The sequence below is a fragment of the Rhizophagus irregularis genome, chromosome 14, assembly GCF_026210795.1.
Source record: "Rhizophagus irregularis chromosome 14, complete sequence".
Taxonomy (NCBI): Eukaryota; Fungi; Glomeromycota; class Glomeromycetes; order Glomerales; family Glomeraceae; genus Rhizophagus; species Rhizophagus irregularis.
This window is the reverse complement of record NC_089442.1, coordinates 1,484,228-1,507,269: the sequence shown is the minus strand read 5'-3', so window position 1 is coordinate 1,507,269 and position 23,042 is coordinate 1,484,228. Positions and strand designations below refer to the sequence as shown.

General features: G+C 26.3%; 4 protein-coding genes across 4 annotated transcripts; 2 read left to right on the top strand and 2 right to left on the bottom strand.

Moving 5' to 3' along the window:
• Nucleotides 1–598: 598 nt before the first annotated feature.
• Nucleotides 599–2,108, bottom strand: OCT59_006010 (uncharacterized protein; the record flags this gene model as incomplete). The annotated part of the gene is made up of 4 exons (XM_066140982.1): nucleotides 599–978; nucleotides 1,045–1,209; nucleotides 1,774–1,787; nucleotides 1,855–2,108. The coding sequence occupies 4 exons, from the start codon at nucleotides 2,106–2,108 to the stop codon at nucleotides 599–601; spliced, it is 813 nt and encodes a 270-aa protein (XP_065997819.1).
• Nucleotides 2,109–5,787: 3,679 nt separating this feature from the next.
• Nucleotides 5,788–6,840, top strand: OCT59_006009 (uncharacterized protein; the record flags this gene model as incomplete). Its single annotated transcript, XM_066140981.1, has 3 exons — nucleotides 5,788–6,065; nucleotides 6,153–6,435; nucleotides 6,664–6,840. 3 exons carry the CDS (start codon nucleotides 5,788–5,790, stop codon nucleotides 6,838–6,840), a joined length of 738 nt encoding a protein of 245 aa, XP_065997818.1.
• A 2,100-nt stretch (nucleotides 6,841–8,940) lies between these two features.
• OCT59_006008 (uncharacterized protein) lies at nucleotides 8,941–11,430 on the top strand (the record flags this gene model as incomplete). Its single annotated transcript, XM_066140980.1, has 6 exons — nucleotides 8,941–10,020; nucleotides 10,155–10,357; nucleotides 10,423–11,066; nucleotides 11,150–11,192; nucleotides 11,275–11,339; nucleotides 11,408–11,430. 6 exons carry the CDS (start codon nucleotides 8,941–8,943, stop codon nucleotides 11,428–11,430), a joined length of 2,058 nt encoding a protein of 685 aa, XP_065997817.1.
• A 4,844-nt stretch (nucleotides 11,431–16,274) lies between these two features.
• On the bottom strand, nucleotides 16,275–16,562 carry OCT59_006007 (uncharacterized protein; the record flags this gene model as incomplete). The annotated part of the gene is made up of 1 exon (XM_066140979.1): nucleotides 16,275–16,562. The coding sequence occupies one exon, from the start codon at nucleotides 16,560–16,562 to the stop codon at nucleotides 16,275–16,277; it is 288 nt and encodes a 95-aa protein (XP_065997816.1).
• Between the last annotated feature and the right edge of the window lie 6,480 nt (nucleotides 16,563–23,042).

The following is a 23,042-nucleotide window of genomic DNA, read 5'->3' as shown; positions in this document are numbered from 1 at the left end:
CAAATTGCATATAATATTTTTCTGGAAAAAAAGAAAATGTCTTATTTATATCTTTTGAATTTGTGAGCTGTGATTTTTTTATTTTTTATTTATTTATTTTTTTATTGTTCTTTCACACATTGCAGATTAACCCTGAAATTCCTCAAAATTTACGACAATCCAGCTGGATTATGTAATGAAAATGCAAGAGTTTTTTTTGAAAAAAAATTACCGAATCGATTTTAAATGTGTGAGATTTGATAAATTATTTCAAAAAAAAAAAGATGAGGCTCCGAAACTTATTAGCAGTTAAAATGTTATATTTGTTTAATAAAATGCAAAAATTTGTCAAGGACAAGGTTATAGTTAAATATTATTATAAATTATAACACGCACATTGATCTTGAAATTATTTTATTCGCAATTTTATTAATAATTATAACATGAATAATAAGTCAATTTCAACTAATCTAATTAAACAGTGGAAGAAATTGTCATTTAATCAGTTTTAAAAAAATTAAATCTTCAACACTAGTGTAGATTACTATTTTTTATAATAAATTATTAAATTTAATTTGTTTATTTCGTTAAAATATTGTTATTAACAAAAATCTTTGTTTCATCGTTTTACTACTTTAAAAGCTTCAATATCTTCGATTATAAAAATACCAGAACTTATGTTATATACACAAAAATCACCATCAGCAAGAAGTAATTCATTACCACACATAATTAAATCAGCTCCGAAATTAAACCCATAATAATTTGTTTCGTCATAAAAATTATTATAAACAGCATATTTAAAAAAATTTTCACTTACCCGACTTAATTTCATATCTTCATCTTCTTCAAAATGAAATATAAAACTATCAGTTGAAAAAATAAAACGATCATAATAATCAATATCATCGATGTCCTCTACGTCTTCCACAAAATGATAAAATCCAACTGGAGTATAACCACCAATTATTTTTTGTGAATCTTGACATTTGATTAAAACTAAAATTGGTTCTTGTAAGTTACACTTATTTTTAAATGACTCATTACTGATTCCATCTCGGCTACCTTGATAAATAAGTTCAAACTTATATAATGAATCATTATTATCACGGATAAAATCTTCATCTTTTTTATCGATCCAATTAATAATTATAGAAATAAGGTGTGGTTTAATAATATTCGATTCAATGCGATCTCGTGGAGGTAAAGTGATTGTTTTTGGTAAGGTACCTTTAATATAAAATTCTTCAATTTCTTCATAAATATCGTTAGGAATAATAGCTTTATATGGTTGAATTTTATTAAAATATTCAGTAGATGAAAAATCCACAAATCGAATAAGAGGAATAAATTGTTCCAAAGTTTTCTTTAATGCATTATAATCCTCATTATTCCATTTTGTTCTATCATTATTCATACTTCCCAAACTAGGAGTTTGTTCAATTCCCCATTTAATTAAACAATCCCAAACATCAATTTCATTAATCTGTAAATCATTACGTTCAAGTAAATAATGAAGAATATCTTCATCTAACGATAGGAAGTTTTTTGAATTAAATAATAGTTGTGGTTTTGCACAAATAATATTAAGGCAAAAATCTTGTAATATTTCGCAGACTAAAAGTTCAAAAACAGTATGAAAAATGTGATCAAAATTTTCCTGAATCCAAGTTGTATGATTTTTAATTAAATATTCTTGAACAGGTTCAAATAGTTCTTCAAGGAGTAATTCATCAGAAGTAATTAGAAGTTCAAATATGTCCTTGTCTAGATGATTTTCCAAGTCAAGTTCACCTGTGTAAATATATCTTAAAGAAAGTGAATAATTATAATAAACTAATTGATAGAATATAGAATTAAAAAAGTAAAACTTACTTTAAAATTATATCAAAAACTATTGGAGTAATATTTGGTTTATTATAATGGAGCATACCATCTTTTTTTGTTACCCACTCAGTCGAAAGTGCACTTTTAAAATATGCAGATCGAGCACGTAAAATTACCGAATGCGCTCTAAATTCATTTATATTATCATTTTCGCCAACTTGAATAATAACGTCAAAATCATCTGCATCATTTAATAATGAAGAAAAATCTTTTGAAAGGCGGGAATGAAATATTGAAGTCATTTTATAATAAAATAAGGTTTGAACCAAAAAGAGGATAAAATTTTTAAATGTAAATCATATTTATATATTTATGTTAATGGAAGTAGTACAAATTCAGCCGTAATCATGTGGTTACAAATTAGTCATCGGCCTTTTTGTCAAACATCAAAAAATTGGATCATCCACGAAATAAGTATTTTTGGTCTAGACAAAATAAAATGATTCGTATCTGTCAAACTGTCGAAATAGTTCAGTATTCATTCATTCATTCATTCATTCATTCATTTAAGCAATTAGTAATCAGCATTGGGACTATACATGTTGCCGAAACTTGGCAATTTCGGAATAATTTCAGGATTCGGTCTTCGGACAATCATTCAAAACGAAACTCCAGTCGAAAGTCGAAAGTTGGGCCGAAATTTTCTGGCCAGCATTATGCGTTTTAGCCCGCATTATAAATGTCCTTTCCCGGTGGCTAAACTTTTTCTGGTCCAGCACTAAAAATTTGCCCAGAATTATAAAATAGATTCGGCCAGAGTTTCGTTTCAGATTTCGGAACTTTTCGGATTCGGCTACATGTATAATTGGGACCGTTTACAATTTTCGTATATTTTCATCAGGTCACATAATTTCCTCAATTCTCCTTTGGTTTTATTTTATATTTGTGAGCATGCCTTTTACTTTTTAATTATGATAATTAAAGATTTTATGAGCCTATCGCGTAACTTTCATCATTCTTTCTTTAGAATTGGAAAGAATGATTGAAAATAAGTTGAAATTTAAACAGATTTTTACTCTCTTTCATAACATTTTTTTTTTTTGCCAAAATTAGCTCTTGTAAGTTACACTTATTTCTACACGATTCAACTAGATATTGCAAAAGAAATATAGTTTTATTATCGAAAAGTTCATAGTTTTATTTAAAACCTATGAAAATGACAAATAAAGATAAATCATTAAATTTAAAATTATTCTTATTCACATTTACTGATTTACATCAGGTTAAATAGAATAATTTACAGTAAATATTCAACATTTATTATCAAAATTATGATAAAAAAAAAAATAATTAATATGATACCTCTACCTTTAAACAATATTTATTGCAAATGATACAGTATGAAAATTTTCAAAGTTAAAACTGTAGCTTTTCTAATAGATATCTAATAATGAATGTCAGAGAAATTTTACATCCTTTAATTTTCATACCCTTCTAATAATAAAATATCTGAGACATATATATTATTTTACACCTTTACACCTTTTAAATTTTAATAAAAGAAATTCGTATCCCATATAATAAATTTTAAAGGAATTTTACTAAACGACTTATGTTAAAATGTTATCATACGATTTAATATCAACTTCTAAATGTTTTTATGATGGCATCAGCTAGAATGGGACGAAATTATCTATTCAATTGAAAAATAAAATTTTGCTTTTTATTTAGTCCACGGATAATCATCCAGTATAGAATGTATAGACTAAATACTCGTTACTATTATACTGCGAGTGTCCAGGACTTCTACTGTGTAACTTTCCTGGAAGGCGGTAAAATCAGGAATTCAATAAATGGACATTCTAACAGTAAATAAATTACGATTCATTATAATCAAGTATTAATAATTTTTTGCATAATAAAATGCCAGCCTAATTAATTAGCCTTTCCTTTAAGAAGGTCAGGAATAGAAGGCTTTTTGTTAAAAATAATTATATTTGTAATTTTAGTCAGAATTAAGGCTAAATTAAGGTTTATTACATTATATGATCTTTGTTTATTGGTTCGCAAAATGCACCTAATAAATTTTAGGCGTTTATCAAATATCCGATAAAGGTAGACTGTTGTCTATTGTTACCTAAAATTTCAACCAATATTTTTTTGATAATGGTTTCAAATTTTAATCGAACCTTTTAAAAGACTTTTCATTAATATCAGATTGTTCACGATCATATCATTTGTGATTATTCAAGTTGAAGACACTCAAATAACCTTATAGCTCGTTCATCTTATTATGCATTGTCAACCGTATGAAGACAATATGATTGAGTTCAAAAACCAAAAATTAATGTCTTCGAAATTATACTCAAGTAAGCAATGTAATGTGATAATATGGATTTTTTTTTATAACAAATAATTTTATTATTCTTAAATTTTCTTTTTTCAAAAATAATCAGATAAATTAGTTCCGACCATTTAAGCATATTATCCCAATCATATTATAAATTTTATATGAAAAATACCTTACCAAAAACGATCGTTTTACCTCCACGTATATGAGGACCTCGAGTTATATATATATAGGTCAGGCACACATTTTATTAGCTCTACGCATTCCTTCAGGGCCGGCACTATGTAATGCTGGTCAGCTTTATTCACAAATGGAAGCGATTTACATGATTTTTGGATTTATTCTAAGCAAATAACCAGAACCTGACCTTTCTATGTGTGGCTCGACTGGCTCATGGTCCTCGTATATGATCGTATATGAAAGATAATAATATTAAAATATAGAATTAAGTCGGTTGATTTCTGGCCAAGTCATTTATTACAATGAGTTCAGTAGCTTATATGGATTTGTGTTATATCTCAGTATGTAAAATAATTAACATGTTGATAATAATGGTTCCTGTGAAAATGATATAAGTTGTAACGATACTTATACGATAAAGGAGGTTGAAGCTTTTAGAGTATTGAAGCAGTAAGCTAAAACAAGTAAGTCGATATTTTTCTAATGTTTATCATAACAATTACATTAATGTACAATACAAGTACTGTAAATAAAATATTCATTATGTCGATATATTTTTAATTACTAAAAAAATTTTTTTTGATGGTAATTTTGAAAAGTTTCGATAAAATTCTAAACGAAAATAATAATTGACTTAATATTAATCTTAAATTTAAAATTTTTTTAAGAATTATTAACCAAATACAGATTATAAATTTTTTTTCGCTCCGCAACTTTTCATTACTATTATTAAGTATCAGCTAGATCAAGAAAAAAGTCGCTGTAAGTTAACCTTATTTGTCGAAGTGTCCGTAAAGGAATAAACTTTACCTATAATTAAGTGACGAATTCATAAAAGATATTGTTGTAATATTGGTTTAATAATTCCAATTAAATTTTTCTACGGATTATGATATAATTTGTTGATAGCTAATTAAACGATTATAAATTGTTTTTGAACTTATAAATTAAATAAATTATGAAGTTTATTATTACTAATTTTTTTTTTTTTTTGAGACATATTTAAACATTTTTGTGGCGATCAAATAATATACACCAACAATAATTTATCTCTGGCGTTAGATTCATTGTACTTTTCGTATAAATTTCGTGCGGTATTTTGAGATCATTGAATATCTATATGATCAATTTTACTTAAATTAGAATAGTCCAATATCAGGATATTATTAATTTATTAACTTAGTAAAGGAAAGTCGGATGTCGATCTAACCATTATTTGTTGCGGGCTTTTAAGTAAGCCTAAAGCCTTGTTACCCATATGGGCTGATTGGAAAAATAAAGCCAATTAATATTTAAGTTCAGTTGATGGGTTCAATAACTTATTGTCATTAGCATATAAAATTATTGGCTTTTCTGATCAGCCGATATGCTTGTTATCTAATTTTAGCAACTTTTTTTCATTTTTCTCAAGACTGATTAAATATATCGAAGCGTAGTAAAGAAAAAAATAAATGGCTTCAAAATTTCATTCAGGCCTTTCAAAAGATCTTTCATTAATGATAAATAATTCAGACGATCATAATGTAATAATTCAAGTTGGAAAAAATCGAGAATTTCGTGCACATTCATATATTCTTATATCACGTTCTCCTTATTTTAAAAGTGCATTTTTAAAAAAGGAGTTTCAGACAACTTTTATAGTTTCAGAAGACGGATTTATTACTAATGATAATGTGATGAAGTTCAAAATACCATATATTAATCCTATCGTTTTCGAAATAATTCTCAAGTAAATAATTTTTCAATTAAATAAACGTTAATTTTAATTTTTATTGTATATCATGTCCTTAATTTCTTCCTTTCTCAAAAATTAAAGGTATATATATACAGGTGAAGTAGATATAACAGGTCAATCGCGCCTAATAGTATTCGAACTTTTAGTTGCATCAGATGAATTACTCCTGGAAGAATTATTTGAACATGTTCGAGATTATTTAATTGAGAAACAAGCAATTTGGATTCAGGAAAATTTTGTTCTCGTCCTTCGTACCGTATTTAAACTTGCGAGCTATAAGAAACTGCAAAATTATTGCATCGAAACTATTTGTGCAGATCCACAACCTTTTTTCACTTCAAAAAACTTCCTCTCATTAAATAAAGTTAGTCTATATAATTTGCTTAGGCGAAATGATTTGCAGATTGATGAAATCGATATTTGGGATTGTTTAATTAAATGGGGCATCGGACAAACTCCTGGTTTTGGGATTAGGAATAGCGATAGAACCATGTGGAATAAGAAAAGTTATGAAGCATTAAAGAAAACATTAAATCACTTTATCCCTCTTATTCGGTTTGTTGAAATTTCTTCTAACGATTATTTTGATAAGGTCCGTCCTTATAAAGCTATTATTCCTGATCGTATTTATGAGGAAATTGAAGAGTTTTATTTTAAAGGTACCTTACCAAAAAAAACCACACTACCTCCACGAACAGGAATGATTAAAATGATCGAATCAAATATTATCAAACCAATATTAACTTTTATGATTACCAATTGGATTTAGAGGTTGGAACCGATTAACGTTAATCGATTAATTAATCGGTTAAGGCGGTTAATCGGTTAGAAGTATCAAAAAATCGGTTAATCGACTAAATTAACCGACTAAATTAACCGATTAATTAACCGATTAATTTAGTCGGTTAAAATACTATGCAGATCATTTTCTCAAATTAGATGATTTTTTATCCCGAAATTCAGATAAGAAGTTTTTTTAATATACAGTATTGACAAACTTGTCAAAAAAATAAACCCATTTAAACTTTTTATAAATATATCGATTATAGGCCTATTGAAAATGAATCTCTATCTGGTCATTTATTATATATTTTTTTGTAACATATTTAAATGCTTTTATAAGTATTTATTTTTATTTAAAGTTATTTATGGCGCAGCTAAATGTCATGTGATATATATTACGCAAAATATTGGCGGAATAAAAATATCAACAACATTCCTAAAAACTTGCAATTCAATTCCACTATTATTAATATTGTTAATTTCCCATTTAATTAAACCTTGAATTAAAGTCAGTTCTCATTTCCCATTAAAATTTGATATAACTTTTTGAAATAATACATGTATATTATTCATATAGGGATGCAAAATTTATATATTAACCGATTAATTAATCGGTTAACCTCATCACAAATTAACCGATTAATTAACCGATTAATTAACCGATTATTATTCGGTTATGGTAACTGATTAATCGATTATTAATCGGTTAAGGTTTTTTTGGTCGGTTCCAACCTCTAAGTATAATTTCATCCAAGCGTTTATAATTTTAATGTGGTTAATGTGAATAACATAACAGTCTATACAAGAAGATTATATTTATGTTTTACAGATGTCATTAATTCATTAAAAGAAAATTTATGTTTTAATCATTTAAAAAAAAATTAAAAAAAAACTCAACCGATCTCTTGAGTGGCTCAACTATACTCTCTGTTGCATATTAATTAGAAAATACAAATTAGAATTGACAAATGGAAATAAAATAGACAGTATTTCTTTATTATTTAGGTAATATTTATTTCTTTTAAAATGACTTTATTAATTGCGTAATCACTTCGCTAATATTATCAATGAAAAGCTCCAGCTAGTTCTTTTATGAATCTTATAGTATAAGAAACTATAGTTAAGTAAATTAAGTAAATAAATGTAATTAAAATTTTAACTTAAAAAAATCCTCTATTGACTTTTATTTATCTTGAAAATTAGAACATATCATCCATTTAAAAAGTATTTAATTGATCAAATGACACGCGATTGCTGGCTATCCTGTTGTAAACGACTAACCACTTATAGTATGATTTTCGTGCAACATAAAATACTTCCAAATACAAAAAAGAACTTTTCTGTAGTACTAAGGTAAATTCTTAAATTCTATCATATGAGAATTCTAGAATATTTTTCCATAACACCAACGGAAAATTTTATTTTTTTAACTCCTTGAAATAATCTGATAAAAAACTATAAATATAGGACCCCGAAATATATATAAAAAGGTAAGGTGACCTTCGAACTTTTTACTAATAGCTGTACGCAAGGGTTTTCTATAAGTTTAGTACGCAAAATTACCTCCTTACTTTGAATAATTGGAAAAAATACGCAAATTAATTTACTAACCACCGATAATCATGTGACTTACTGTACATATTGTTTTGTTGATCAAACTTCACGTTTATCGAAGAATTATTTTTTTAAAAAAATTTAATAACTTTATATGTCACATAATTATATAAATGTATTTATTAATGCACAAGCATTACACATCTTTTTGCACTAAATAAAGTTTTTTTGCACTAATAGTTATTTATATTTATTTTTATTTATTTCAATGAAATATATTAATATAATATATGATCAGTCAAATTACTAAAAATACGCAAAATAAACCCTTACTTAAACAAAAAACCTGTTAAAAATACGCATTTTAATAGTCTGACCGTGGCTAAAAAATCCTCAGGTTGTACGCAAATCAATACCTAACCCCATAAAATTTCTCTATGCTGGCGACGCAATTATGCACCTTACCCCTACATATATATTTCGGGGTCCTATAAATATGGTGAATTTCAATATTTGCTCATAACATAACAAAATGGAACTCATAAATGCAAATGACAAATATTTTTTTGACCCAACGCCAAAATTAAAATCTAGCCCCATACCGATCTTGTTTGTTTCATTTAATAAGAATGATAATAAGTGTATTTGTTGTGGAGAAGAATATATTGAGGCGATTTTATGTAACCAAAAATATTGCAAAAAATGTTTATCATGCTATATTAATAACATTGATGATGATAGTATTTACTTGGACATATATTTATATACAAAGAACTTGGAATGCAGTGAACATGAAATAAGTAGAGAAAATGAACCGCAAAATATTCAAGAATGCTGTAGACACTGCTTGGAAATATTGTGGTTTAAACAAATGCCTGTAAGTTTTTATAAATTCATGCATCCCACTGATTTATATTATAATTTACGTGAAAATGTAAACGAAAGTGAAAAATATTGTAAACTATGCGGAAAATCATTGCATCATCTAAGTAAATATAGTGGTTGTCTCAAATTGTGTTCAGATTGTTATCTAATTTCTTCTGGATGTGTAAAATCAACCTTAACTAAAAAACCTATTCCAATTATTTATTTACCATGGTGGCATAATATACCTTATTGTGATGCCTGTGAAATATCTTTAACATTTACAACAGACCATCAAAAGTATTGTACAAATTGTCATATATTTTATATTGGTTGTAGATATTGTTTAACAACAAATGTTATTTTTGGACCTACAATTCAATCTCAATGTAGAAAATGCAAAAGAGTGTCCTCTATTATTTTTGATATCACAAAAATTAACATCGGAAATAGTGATTTAGATAATTTTCTTTCTAATTTGAGGCTTGATGTTCATAATAATTTAAAAATAACTGAGTTTATTGGCAAAATAAAAGATATTGATAAATATTTCCGTCCATGTGATATATGTAGCTCTATTTATCAAGATATTGAAATACATATGGAATGGATACCATATTCTCAATTTAAAAATATAATGGAAATAGCAAAGGGAGGATTTGGTATTATATATCAAGCAATTTGGTTAGATGGTCCATTTTATATCAATAATAAAAATAAAAATAGAGCAAGGTGGAGAAATAAAACAGTCATTTTAAAAAAGATTTATGAATTCTCAATATATTGACAAATATTTTTTAAATGAGGTAAATATTCATATTATGCTTACACTTTCCATTGATATTTTATGAATAATCTAATTTAAAATCATGAAATTCATAGTTAAAATCAAATCAATATTGTTATCAAATTAAGCATCATATTATTAAAACTTATGGTTTTACAAAAGATCCTAATTTAAATGATTATATACTTGTTATGCAATATGCACCAGGAGGAGATTTACACAACTACTTACAAAGTAATTTTACAAAAATTACATGGAATAAACAAAAATTAACTATTTTATGGCAAATTTCAGAAGGGTATTTATACCAAAATATTATTTGTTTATTTTATGAAAATTTCTAATTTATTTATTTTATTTTAGACTTGAAACTATTCATAAAGTAGATTATATACATCGAGATTTTCATAGCGGGAATATATTATTTGATTCATATTATAACTCACCTGAATATATAAAGTTTATAGAAAGACATGAATGGAAAATTGGAGACCTAGGATTATCACAACCTGCAAATAATACATCGAATGACGAAATATATGGAGTAATACCTTATATTGCACCAGAAATTTTTAAAGGATCTTCATTTTCTAAAGAATCTGATGTTTATTGCATGGGCATGATTATGTGGGAGCTTACAACAGGTTGTAAACCTTTTGCTAATGTTGAACATGATATCAATCTGATTTTTAAAATCCTTGATGGAGGGCGGCCTGAAATTACTGAAGATACGCCGGAATGTTATGCTAATTTAATGAAAAGTTGTTGGGATTCTGATCCTAAAAAAAGACCATCTATAAAAAAAATTCGCAGTACTCTTGGTAGTTGGTCTTTTAGAAAAAAACATAATGAAGTATTTAATCAAGCTGAATTAAAGAGAAAAGAGTTAATAAGATTAGAAAAGCTTGGTCCTGAGTTTAGCGAAAAACTTCACCCAGAAGCTATTTTTACGAGTAGACTATTAAGCCCCTTCATTTCTAAATGTACATCTATCAATTCCTCAAAAGGTATGTAATAAAAAAAGCAGATGGATATTGTAATATAAAATACTAATGATTAAACTTTAGATGAATATTAATTTCTTTTTTAGATTATACTTCATTAGAATTAGATCTTGACATAGATATTGAAAGGTATTTATTTTATAATTAAAATTTTTATAATTTAAAAGCTCAACAATTCAAAAATCTTTAACCAATCGCAATTTAATAATAGACCAAACGTATTTGGAACTAAACGAAACATTAAAAAATTAAATACTAATTCTTACGAAAATAATGGTAAATATTTTTGACAAAAATTTCTATATTCGTTCACATTTTTATCTATATATTTAATTTTAAAATAGGAAAACGAATTAAATTCAAATAATAACAAAGAAATGAATGAGAATCCTTGAAAATATTTCTAAGAGTTTTTACGTTCTTTATGGATATTGTATTTATTTAATAATCAAGATCATTAAATATTATTTTTGAATTTAATAAATTTTTAATTTATGTAATACTGTAGATTTTATATTCAGTAGGTATTATTTTTTAGTAGCAATGATGACAATGATGAATATTTAGGAAATACAATATAATTGATATTGTTTTTAATGTAGCCTTGTATTAGTTTCGAAATTACCACGTAGCAAAGTACAAATTCATTAATTGATGTCACTGATTAATTAATTAAATGTTACTATTAATTTAACGTCAAATTTTCTGACGACATACTTATTATAAAATTTCAAAAATATATTAAAGCCTTTTGTTAGCAATTGAAGATATCGTTATAATGAATTTAAACTTAAATCTTAAATAGGAATCGTTATAAGAATTTAAAATTCAATATTGCGTTGATTAGCGAATGATCATATCTGATATATTCTATTTAATATATGATACATTCTTTGTGGTAATAAACACGTTCTTTAGAATTTTGCAAAGTTCTACTTTCATACTGTAGGATATTCACTGCACTTGTTTATACTACCATCAATTATCATATGTATTTCAGTCATTTCATAATAATATCGTTTATAAATCACGCAATTATGTCTTATGAAAAATTATTAACATGCGTAACCTTGAGTTTTTGTCCCTAGATAAATTATTCACATAAATTCAAAAAATTTTTATCAGAGACAGGAAATTTTTAATATCAAAAATAAAGTAAAATATCTGATATCAGGATAACCGTAATTAATGACTTAAAATCTAAATCCAAATTAAGAACTGTTTGTTAAAATAAAAAGTCCTTTTACATATATCCAAATATTTATATAAATTGCTGATTCGCGGTAGTAAAAGTAATTTATGGAGTTTTTTTGAAATATAGACGTAATTTTAAAATACTTTTAAAATTTTTTTTTTTTTTAAAAAAAAACTGTAACGCATCTTTATTAGAATTTAGTTTGATAAATAAAACATCCCAAATTACAAGATACTTAGAGCCGACCGTGCAAACACGTGACAACCCTATAACAGAGTACAGTACATCGAACAAAAAGATACATTACAAAAATAACAAATAAAAATAAATACTTACTCCTACCCTAATTAAAAATAAAAGAGACCTAACTAAATTTGTTAAACTAATTTACGTAGGGAAAAAGGTGGAAATGTAATAAATTCTAAGCCTAAGCTATATCTATGATAAATGATCCCCATTGGTCTCGCGCCTAGTATAAATATTCCACTTTTCCTCCCAACCCTACAAAAAAAGAAAGTTGGTATTCTAATCTAAAAACAAAAATTTTTAAACAGACGAAGGTAATTTTAAGTTTTTGTTATCGGAAAATTTTATAACGTGAATCACGTGACTTCGATTCTTAAAATCACAACAGTCCGTAACGTTTTACTTTTTCTTTTTCTTCCCTTTTCTCTTATTGCTCTTCCCACTCTTTTCCTTGGATGGTGATTCTAGATTCATTTCTTCTTCCTCCATTGGTGAAAAGGATAAAGTTTTCTCTTTCTCTTCGTTCTAAATATCTTTCAGTCCAGATTCTATTCCTTTCTTCATCGTCCTCAATTTCCTCTATACTCTGGTCCGGACTCCAATCTAATTTTGAAGGTGATTCTAGAATCGGTCTCTTCTCTCCGATTTCCTTTTCATCTTGGTAGCGATTTTCGTTCTTCAATCTTTGTGTAAAATCCTCCCAACTTTTTATATTTTTCTCCAAAATACTATTAAATTAAACAGCAGAAAAGAAAGAAAAAAAAATATATCGCGTTTATTTATTAACTAGCTAATTTGTGGTATAGTAACTTTAACTTTATAAATGTAACCACTAATTATGGAATCACGTGAAATAAACATCATACTTTGCACATGATGTTCACATTACAGTTTGCGAAAATAAAAAAAGGATTTATTACGTTATTATTGATTAGTAATTTTTTTTTTTTTCCAAAAAATTCAAAAGAAAAGAAAATGATTTTAAAATTTTATTCAAGATTTTCAAACCCTTTCGCTAATGTTAAATGATTCGGATTATTATAATGTAATTATTCAAGTCGGAAAAATCCAAAAAGAATTTCATGCACTTTCGTCTTATTTCAAAGTTTTTCAGATGGATGGATTAAGTTCAAAAAATCAAATAATAAGCTTATCAAAATCTCAAGTAAAGAACATATTTAACAAATACTTAGTTTTTTTGTTAATAATAATATATTGATTTTCTTCATCTTTAACAAAATTAAATGTATACTGTATATACAGGGAAAGTGAATTTAAACGATCAATTAAGCGAAATTGTTGGTTGTATCGAACGAATTGCTTCTTGAAAAATTATTTGAGCATATTTAAGATTATTTAATCGAATAACAAACAAGCTGGATTAAACGACATTATGTCCTTATTCTCCATGCAATCTACAAGCTTCTAGTTGCAAGAAAGTGCAGGTCATTGTTTTGAATCTAACTATGCAAATCCGCGACATTTTATTCCTTCAAGACCTTGCATCAAACAAAGTAAGACATGCTTTTATAATTACTAACTGAATCGAAAAAAAGATGCAAATTCTATTCGTAATCAAAAAGATTCATTATAGATTTGCCTTCAGATCGAAAAGAAACTTGGAAATTTTTTCTCATGCGTCTTCTTGGAACGCTTTACAATTTGAAAAATCATTAGTATAAAAGGACCACGTATTCATGTTATAATAAACATTACATTGCAATAGTAAAGTTTTCTTCGATAAAATCCATGTGACTATAGTGTGACTATTATATATAACTGCAGTCATTTATTTTTATTTCGAATTAGCGAAAAAATTAGAAAGAACTCTCATTAAGGTTTGAGAAATTCCTCCTTTTAAACATCCGCTACACATTCGTTTTATTGTATTCATCTTTAGTTTATAGTAATTAACAAAGCAATTTTACACATATAAAGTCAATAAAATTTTCAAGCAACTTTTAGTGGTATATTTATTAGGTTTACTTTTTAATAACTCGATCAAATATCTTATAATTCTGCGCAATACTTATCGAGATCTACATAATGTATACTGTACTATTTTATTAATCCAAGCGTCAAATTTCTTGCCATCCCCCTTATTTTCGTAAGACTTTAAACTTTTCAAATATATCACTTGGCAATACAAAGTAAATGCTAATCTCAGAATCTCTGTCTAAGATTCCCTTGATTGCTCTTAGTCCATCTTGATTGATTTTATGTCTCCTAGAAACGGTTATTTGAAACATCTTACAGTATTTTGATATATATAGCTATCAAACTTTCATACATTATCAGATTCTGGCCAATGATTTTTTTGTCTTTGATGTATATCATCTTTAATCTCACCAATATCCCAAAAAAAATATTTTCTTCTAAATTTGATTCAAATTCCAGGTTCTTTATTCGAATATCTGCCTGTGAAGAGATCCAATTTCCTTTAAATTCCTTGCACTGTCAACAAAAGTGCGGAATTTCTCCTTATTATGCTTTTTTAAGTAATTTAGGCATTTTCTTGTGGCATCGGTGTATGGATCTTTCGTTCCCCCAAGATTGGTGTGCATATGAATTATCTTGTGAGAAAATTCAAGACCAAAGAAGGATTTTCTATAATACATTGATCAATTGATTCAGATGCAGCAACAATCATTTTACGAATTTTTTCAGGAGTCATCTCACTATCAAAAATCCATCCTGGGATCCCACCACATAATTTCAACTTCGTTTTGATTCTTTCTCCAGAAATTTGTTTTTATATAGACTCTCATTTCAAGTTGGCATGTATAGTGTTTTACATCTTGGTTTATCAATATCTTTAATGATACTTCTCTTAGGCGAAGATACCATTATAAACTTTCCTGCAGACCATCAGGGCGCCCTTCCGACAATTTTGCACCAAGCATTCTCACATTGTGCAAGAAGTTGTACTCTTCACTATTCACTGTGAAATATTCACCCTGAGGGTCAATATATAACATCTTAACATGCAATCTTTATAGTCGAAAAGAACTACCTTTCCTTTTTGAAGAAGCTCCACTAATGTTAGTCTCCCAAAATATGTCTTGTCATGCCTGGATTTCTGGTGATTAAAATCGATTGTGGGCTGTACTATTGAGTACAAAGTCATTATGATAGTCATAGCAATTTCGTTTATATATCGCTGTTCTATTGACTTCTCCTAGCAATGGTGGCACAGTAAACGCTTGTTCATTTGTGTCAATAGAATCTAAGATATCAATAAGGAGTTTGATCTTCATCTTGTCTAGAAGCGGTATAAATCAAGTTGAGAATTTATCACTCTCTATAAAATTCAACATTAAACAATAAATACTTTTCTCTTGGGAATTGGGATTCCATTAGTAATCGGCAAAGATCATTTGTTTATATTAGAAGAAAATTGAAAGTGTATTTGCCAAAGAAATTCGAGTTTATCATAAAGAGATTTTGCATATTTAATATACCTAATCAATTCACGATTAATAACAATTTCGAATTATTTAATTAAAAGTAAAAGGATTAATATTTAATTATCAAAAGAGAATCGAATATGAATGTCTTTAAAGAAAGGGATACGTAAAAAAATTGATGCATTAAAAAGTTGTTTTACGAAGGTATATTTATAAATATTAGATAATACAAATAAAGCATTACTAATACTAAGGATAAATGAATCGTTCATTTAAATAAGAATTTGAAACCGAGTTTGCCAATGAATTGAGTTTATCATAAACAGATTTACATATTTAAGTTACGATTAGAAGGGAGATCCGTTAAAAAATTGGATTATTTGTGTTTTGTAATTGTAATCTCATAATACGATATAATGTGTGTATATTATTGGTACTATGTCTTAATTGTTGTCGATATCGACGATCGTAAAGAATACGATAAAACGATGAGTTGAACATAGGAAAAGACTGAGTAACGAATGACTCTTCATAATTGCTAGGTGCGTAAGATGTTGCACCTGAAAAGTCGCAAGAAATGTATCCCGTATTGGTTACACTTATTTGTTGTTGTTTATGATTCATCGTGGCAACGGAATCTATATCAGACATTTTTTCTTTAATACTAATAGAAAGAAACTAATGGAAATAATAATAAGAGAAATAATTTAAAAATGCGTGTTAATCAAAATTATTTGGATAAATTATATAAAAAAGATTCATTTAAAGTGAGAACCGAATCAAAAAAAAGTATAGTTTCTTTTTTTTTGATACAGAAATTTTTGTTAGAATTTCTACCGTACTTTCAAGATAAAAAAAAAGGAAAAATAAAAGAAGCTCGAGCGATAACCTTTTTTTTTTCAAAGAGAAGGAAACTAAATAATAAAAGAGTGGATTGCCAGGGTTTTAGCTTTTATTATTCTCCGGGATCAGAAAAAAAAATTGCCTTGATACCTTTATATAAAAGATTTCGGATTCATGACTGAGTCATGTGAGGGTGCCATCTGACACAGAATAAAAATAAAGCAGTTAGTACAATATAAATAATTTATGAGGCCGTGAAGCATTAGGAGGAATTGACTCACTTGATCAAGTAAGTCCTATTCATTAAATTTTACCGGATTAAATTATTTACATATACATATATATATTGTCGTCATTATAAGGCGGGTAATGCGGGTTACCGAACTGAACTTTAAAATCTTATATGTTCATTCTTAATTTCGTTGTTAAAATAATTGGGCTGGGTTTTTTATATTAGAACTTTTTAGTTGTATTAAAATATACATATATATATAATACTTACGATTTACTTTCATAACTTAGTCAAAATATGCATGATTAAAATAATTTTTTCTGACCCAAAATGTGATAATTAATAATATCTAATGACCCATTGAAAATTGGTAGTTGATTGTATGTAGATCCGTGCGACAAGATGATATAATTGTGTTTTTCTTGAAAGATAAAAAAAAAATTATCTAAATTTGTTCATGTATGACCATTGGCGATAAATTTTTTTTTTTTAAAAAAAACCTTATTTATTCGATAAAAAATGACAGATGACCAATCATTGAAAACGCCAACATGCATTCGTTGGAGTGAGTTTTTAAGCGTAATATATTTTGTAAAATAAATAATAAATTATTATTTTAATCCAAGTAAAAAAAAAAATATTTTCCTTTTTTAAAATCCTCATGATTTTTCTTTTTTGTGTGTCTTTTGATCAGGTTTATTATTATATCGAATTCTATACAGTATGATTTCGACAATCCTATTGTTCTCTTTTTGTAACTTGTGAAATTTTTTTTAGACGCCTAGAACATACTTATGGAATCTCTTTACCCTTTGCTGTTAGAAGTAGGGATGGGGATCGGTTCATCAGTTCTATTTCGGTTCTTCATCAGTTCCGCTTCGGTTCTCATTAAGTAAAATATGAGCTACATGCATCAAATTTAAGACGCAGGTAGAGCATGTGATGAAGATCGATTAGAAAAATTTGATTGGCCATCAAACAATGGTTGGTCCGTGATCGTAATAATTTTGATGACAACCCGATTTGGAGCGGTTCCTGTTCGGAGCCGGTTCCAGTTCACAGTTTCCAGAGTATTTCAAGTTCAGAATCTGCTAAAATTAGAATCTGTTCTAGAACCGGTTCGGAACCGCTCTGTTTGGAACTTCCCCATCTCTAGTCAGAAGCCCAAATGGGTAATTGCGATTTAAAAATTCCGGCCTGCATTAGGATCCTATTTGGCCTGCATTATCATGATCTTTGGCGGAATCCAAAAAGGAATAAATTTATAATAAAGTAGTAAATATATAGTACAATTTAAGTAAAATTTATAATGAAATGCGGAACAAATCTTCCTTATCTCCGTAGTTATTCATGTTTATGCTGGAAAAAGTGCAGAATAAGAATTTTTTTTTTTTAATGTAAAATTTTACAATACGTTATTTATATTAATATTGTGTATATTGGATGAGTTTTTTTTATGTATGTGGACATTTACCTAAAACGAAAAAAGAAATAATTACAAACTTAAAAAAAAGTGTAAGAAATATAATAATTTTATTATTCAAAAAACTTATATCATACAAATATAAAACTTGGATATACAGTATATACAGTATTTTAATTACTCTGTAAGAAATACAGAAATAATTTTTAATACAGAATCATCCTATTATCAATAATTAAACATTAAAATTAATAATTTTGAAAGTAATTGGTTAAAAATTTCACAAAAGTACGGGTGTAGGTGATATCTGTCCGCTCGATTAAGTTATTATTATTTTATGAATTTGTGGATTTGTTTATAAACAAAAATAATTAAATTGATTTTTTTTACAAGGGTAAAGAATTTATATTATTATTTAGCTAATGCTTATTTCAAGGGTTGTTGTTTATTTTATAATATATTTTAATTTTCATAAATATCAAAAATGTGATTAAAATGATTATGTTTAAATGATCTACATCACATTAAAAAAGCGTCAGAAAAAAATAAAAACTGGCTTTAAGAAAATCATTCATTATTGGTTAAAGAAGATGATTTTATGCCTATTAATGTAACTAACAGATGAAAGTTATAATAACAATGAATCAATCTATGGGAATAAATTTTATAAATTTGTCATTATTTTACAGAGGATAACATGTTTAAAACAAAATGCATATGTCTACTATGAAACGACTGAAACGTTATGATCATCAAAAATTAGAATTTTGGTAAATTGATCGAAAGTCAATCATTGAGAATAAGCAAGATTTTGATGCTGTAATTCCTGTAATAAAAATAAAATAGATTTTCTCTTTCTTCGAATATTATATAAATATCATAAACAATTTTTTTTCCATGAAAATTTCAGAGTTCAATTCTTTTGATCTTTTTCTATTATTCTACGATTATTTTTTGGTCTTTTAAATTTTACTTTTTATTGTTGTAATTCAAAGAACTAAAAACAACAAAAACAATGAAAATGAAATATAATTTTTTTTTATTTTATTTTATTTTATTTATTTATTTATTATTATTATTTTTTTTTTGTTTCAAAAAAAATTTAGAATTTTTTATCACTCGAATTTTAATTTAAAGCCTCATTCATTTTAATATACGTTAAAGTAGTATTTGGGCTGAATTGATTTGTGATATATAAACAAATATAGATAAACTTTTGACACGGAATTTTTTTTTTAATACTATAATAAGGAGTATTGTTTTAAAACGTGATGTATTTTGATATAAATAAATAAATTCTTTGAATAAAGTCGGATCCTTCTAACTTTAGAAATGCGATATGTTAATAAATGTTGTCATTTCCCATGATGTGCCTTATCCAGAAAATTTAATTTCCATAGTAATTATTAAAAAGTTTTCATTAATAAAGCAATAAATAATTGCCCGTTTCTTCCTTATTCAATGTCGACTTTTCTTTTATTCAATGTATTAAAATTGTTTCATCTTTTTCAAAAAGTGTTCTATGATATACTTTTTTTGTATTTATAGAATTTTATAACAAGGTTGAAAATAACTTTTGATCCTAGTTTAAAAACATTTTCATCCAAATTTTTAATTTACGCAGTACCAATGGTTTAGATATTCGAATGTCGATCTTGAATCAAACCGCAGTTTTAATTTTTTTTTTCTCGTTTTTTTTAGAAGTGTAAGTCGATCTTATTGATATATAAAAAAAAATATATATATATATTTTTTATTTTCGTACTTCAAGTTTAATGTACTTAAAAATAAATAATAAATAAATAAAAATAGATTTATCTCGTGAGCTTTTAAAAAAGATTATCGTTTTTTTTCTCATCATAATTTCAAGGGAACTAACCATATGACATATGACATGCTATCGTAATCTTACAAATTTTTTTTTAAAAAAATCCCATGCACGCAATTTCAAAATAAATAATAATAATAATGTATTGATGTTATCATTATTTCATCTCGCGCAAGATTAACCGTACCTATCATATGTTCCAATCAACGTTGTACATTTTACTTTATAATCTATAAAAAAAAAATTGTAAACTAGAATTTATCATATTATTTTAAAAAAGATTTATAATTATTCTGACACATATAGCACATGAATGTTGTCAATATGAACTCAAAATTTCTTTGTGTTTTAAAAGAACACACACGGACAATAAAAATTGCGATTTCCTAAGTTAGATTAGACGATAAATATGTTAAAACCGCGTTTAACAATAATTATTATGAAGTTATGACATACCGGCGGATTACCGGCATATTCGACATAATTAACATACTGTAACATTTTATAATTCTTCAAACTTAAAATATGAAAAAAACCTCCTTTTTTTATCAATAAACATTATAATAAGAATTTTACTTTATTTTTCTTGTTATATGTTACAAAAAATTTGTAAAATTAATTTAAAGATAGTACGAGAATTTTTATGATAATAAATAAATTTATCTAGCTAGCTTTGAAAGTATTATTCTCGTTTCTGTCTTCTTTTACTTGATTTGATGAAAATCTTTGCAATGTAATAATGCTTTTTTATAAACCGGTTCTATCATATAACTAGAAATTAAATTCTAAGATTATAATAATAATGATTTTGAGTAACCCATATGCACGTATGATAATATGATATACCTTTTATGAATTTTCATTATTTGTAAAGGCTTTTAGGGAACGCGTTTTAGGGTAGGGTTCAAACTAGTATCAATAGTTAAGAGGGTTCTAATTTTTTTTTTTTGAATTAAAATGAAGACAAAAAAGAAAATTATTAAAGGATTATAATAGTTTGGTAATATGACAAAAAAGAGAAAACGTTTTAGTATTTTTGGTTAATGATTTAAAATGGACCTATAAATAAATTCATGTTCAATGAATTTAAATTTATAACTTTATTTTTAGGTTCATGATATTTATGGATTAGTGATTTTTTTTTTTATCATAAAAATAAGTTCATTGATTATATGACGTTGATTACTTTTTTTCCCTTGTTTTAATGTGATTCACAATGAAAATAACTTGACATTGATATTGAAAGGTATTTCAATATTAAAAATTTCCATAATTTTGCAAAGTTCAATAATTTAAAATATTTAATGATATCGCTTACAAATCTTATGACAAATTATTAATATGAGTAACTTTGAGTTTTATCTCTTAGATAAATTTGTGTTTATCAATTATCACATAAATTTAAAATACTTTTGATCAGAAGCAAGAAATTTATAAACATCAAAATAAAGTAAAATATCAGTCAGGTACATGAAACGGCTGAAACGCCTTAAATTCCAAATCTAATTTGATTGGCTGCCGGGTCATATGTACGTTCCGATGGCCAATCTGAACGCTAATACAATTTCGTTTAAAATATTTTTTTTTTTTGTCAACTAATGAAAAAAAACTTAATTTGTCTTTTATTTCCATTGTAGCACCTGACCCATCATTAAAGATGTTTGCTACATCAGGCTACACAAAAGAATAATTTATATTTCCCGAATTAAAATGTAAAAACAAAATGAAAAGAAAGAAAATTAAAAGAAAAAAATTCTAAGTATTTCCAAAATAAATTCACCTATTTATATCTTTCAAAATTAAATAGCATTAGGAATCAATTAAAATCATTAATAAGTCAATAAATTTATACTCAAACTAAGTATAACACTGCGCCCCAAAATTAATAAATTCACTAAGTCCTATACGCAGCAAACCGATTACCGTAAACTGCCCAGTAACACCTGAAAAAATTCCGCATTAAGGCATTAAGTATTTTTTTCGGTTTTTTTTAGACTGGAACTTTTTTTTTTAATATTATTATTGATTTTCAAAATCGAGATTTTCTTTCCAATTTTTTGAATTTTTGATATTTTTCATTCCGATTTTTTCTCTTTATAATTAATCACTACTAATATTTTTTCTATGTAATTTTTTATTTATTTTTATACATATTTTTTTTTTATTGACTTATATATGTATGTATAGGTATATTATCTTTATTATTTACTTCGTCTTTTAGTGATCGGATTAGATCGACGCTGCGGTAGGGATATTCGAAAATCGAATCTTTTCAAGATTTTTCTTATAGACGACAAACCTGACTTTGAATCAGTTTCTAAAATAATCAGCACTCGGCCGGCATGAAAAATTACTTTGGAGTCAGGTTAACTTATATGCAAAAAATTGCTGAGAATCGATTCTCGAGAATCGATTTGTCGATTTTCGATTAAGCGATTCCAATCTCTTTCTACGCTGTGGTCCTATGGTAAACGTGATTTTTATTTTTTTTTATTTTACTATTTTTTTTCTTTTTTCGTTTTTTCACCTTTTAGATTTGGATCAGTGATATAATTAAAATAAAATATTTATCAGATAAATTTGCTTTATATCATTTTTTTTTAGTTAGGATAATTATATTTTTTTTACTTGAAAATAAAAACGGGCAATATTATATAACATATAATTTATCTAATTTAACTAAATATAAAACAAAAATTTTGTTGTTATATTGATTTAAACGCAGTTACAGCTAGTCTGAATTAAACTATTTATCAAAATAAAGTGCTTTACATTCCCTTTTTCAAATGTTCTAATAATATTATT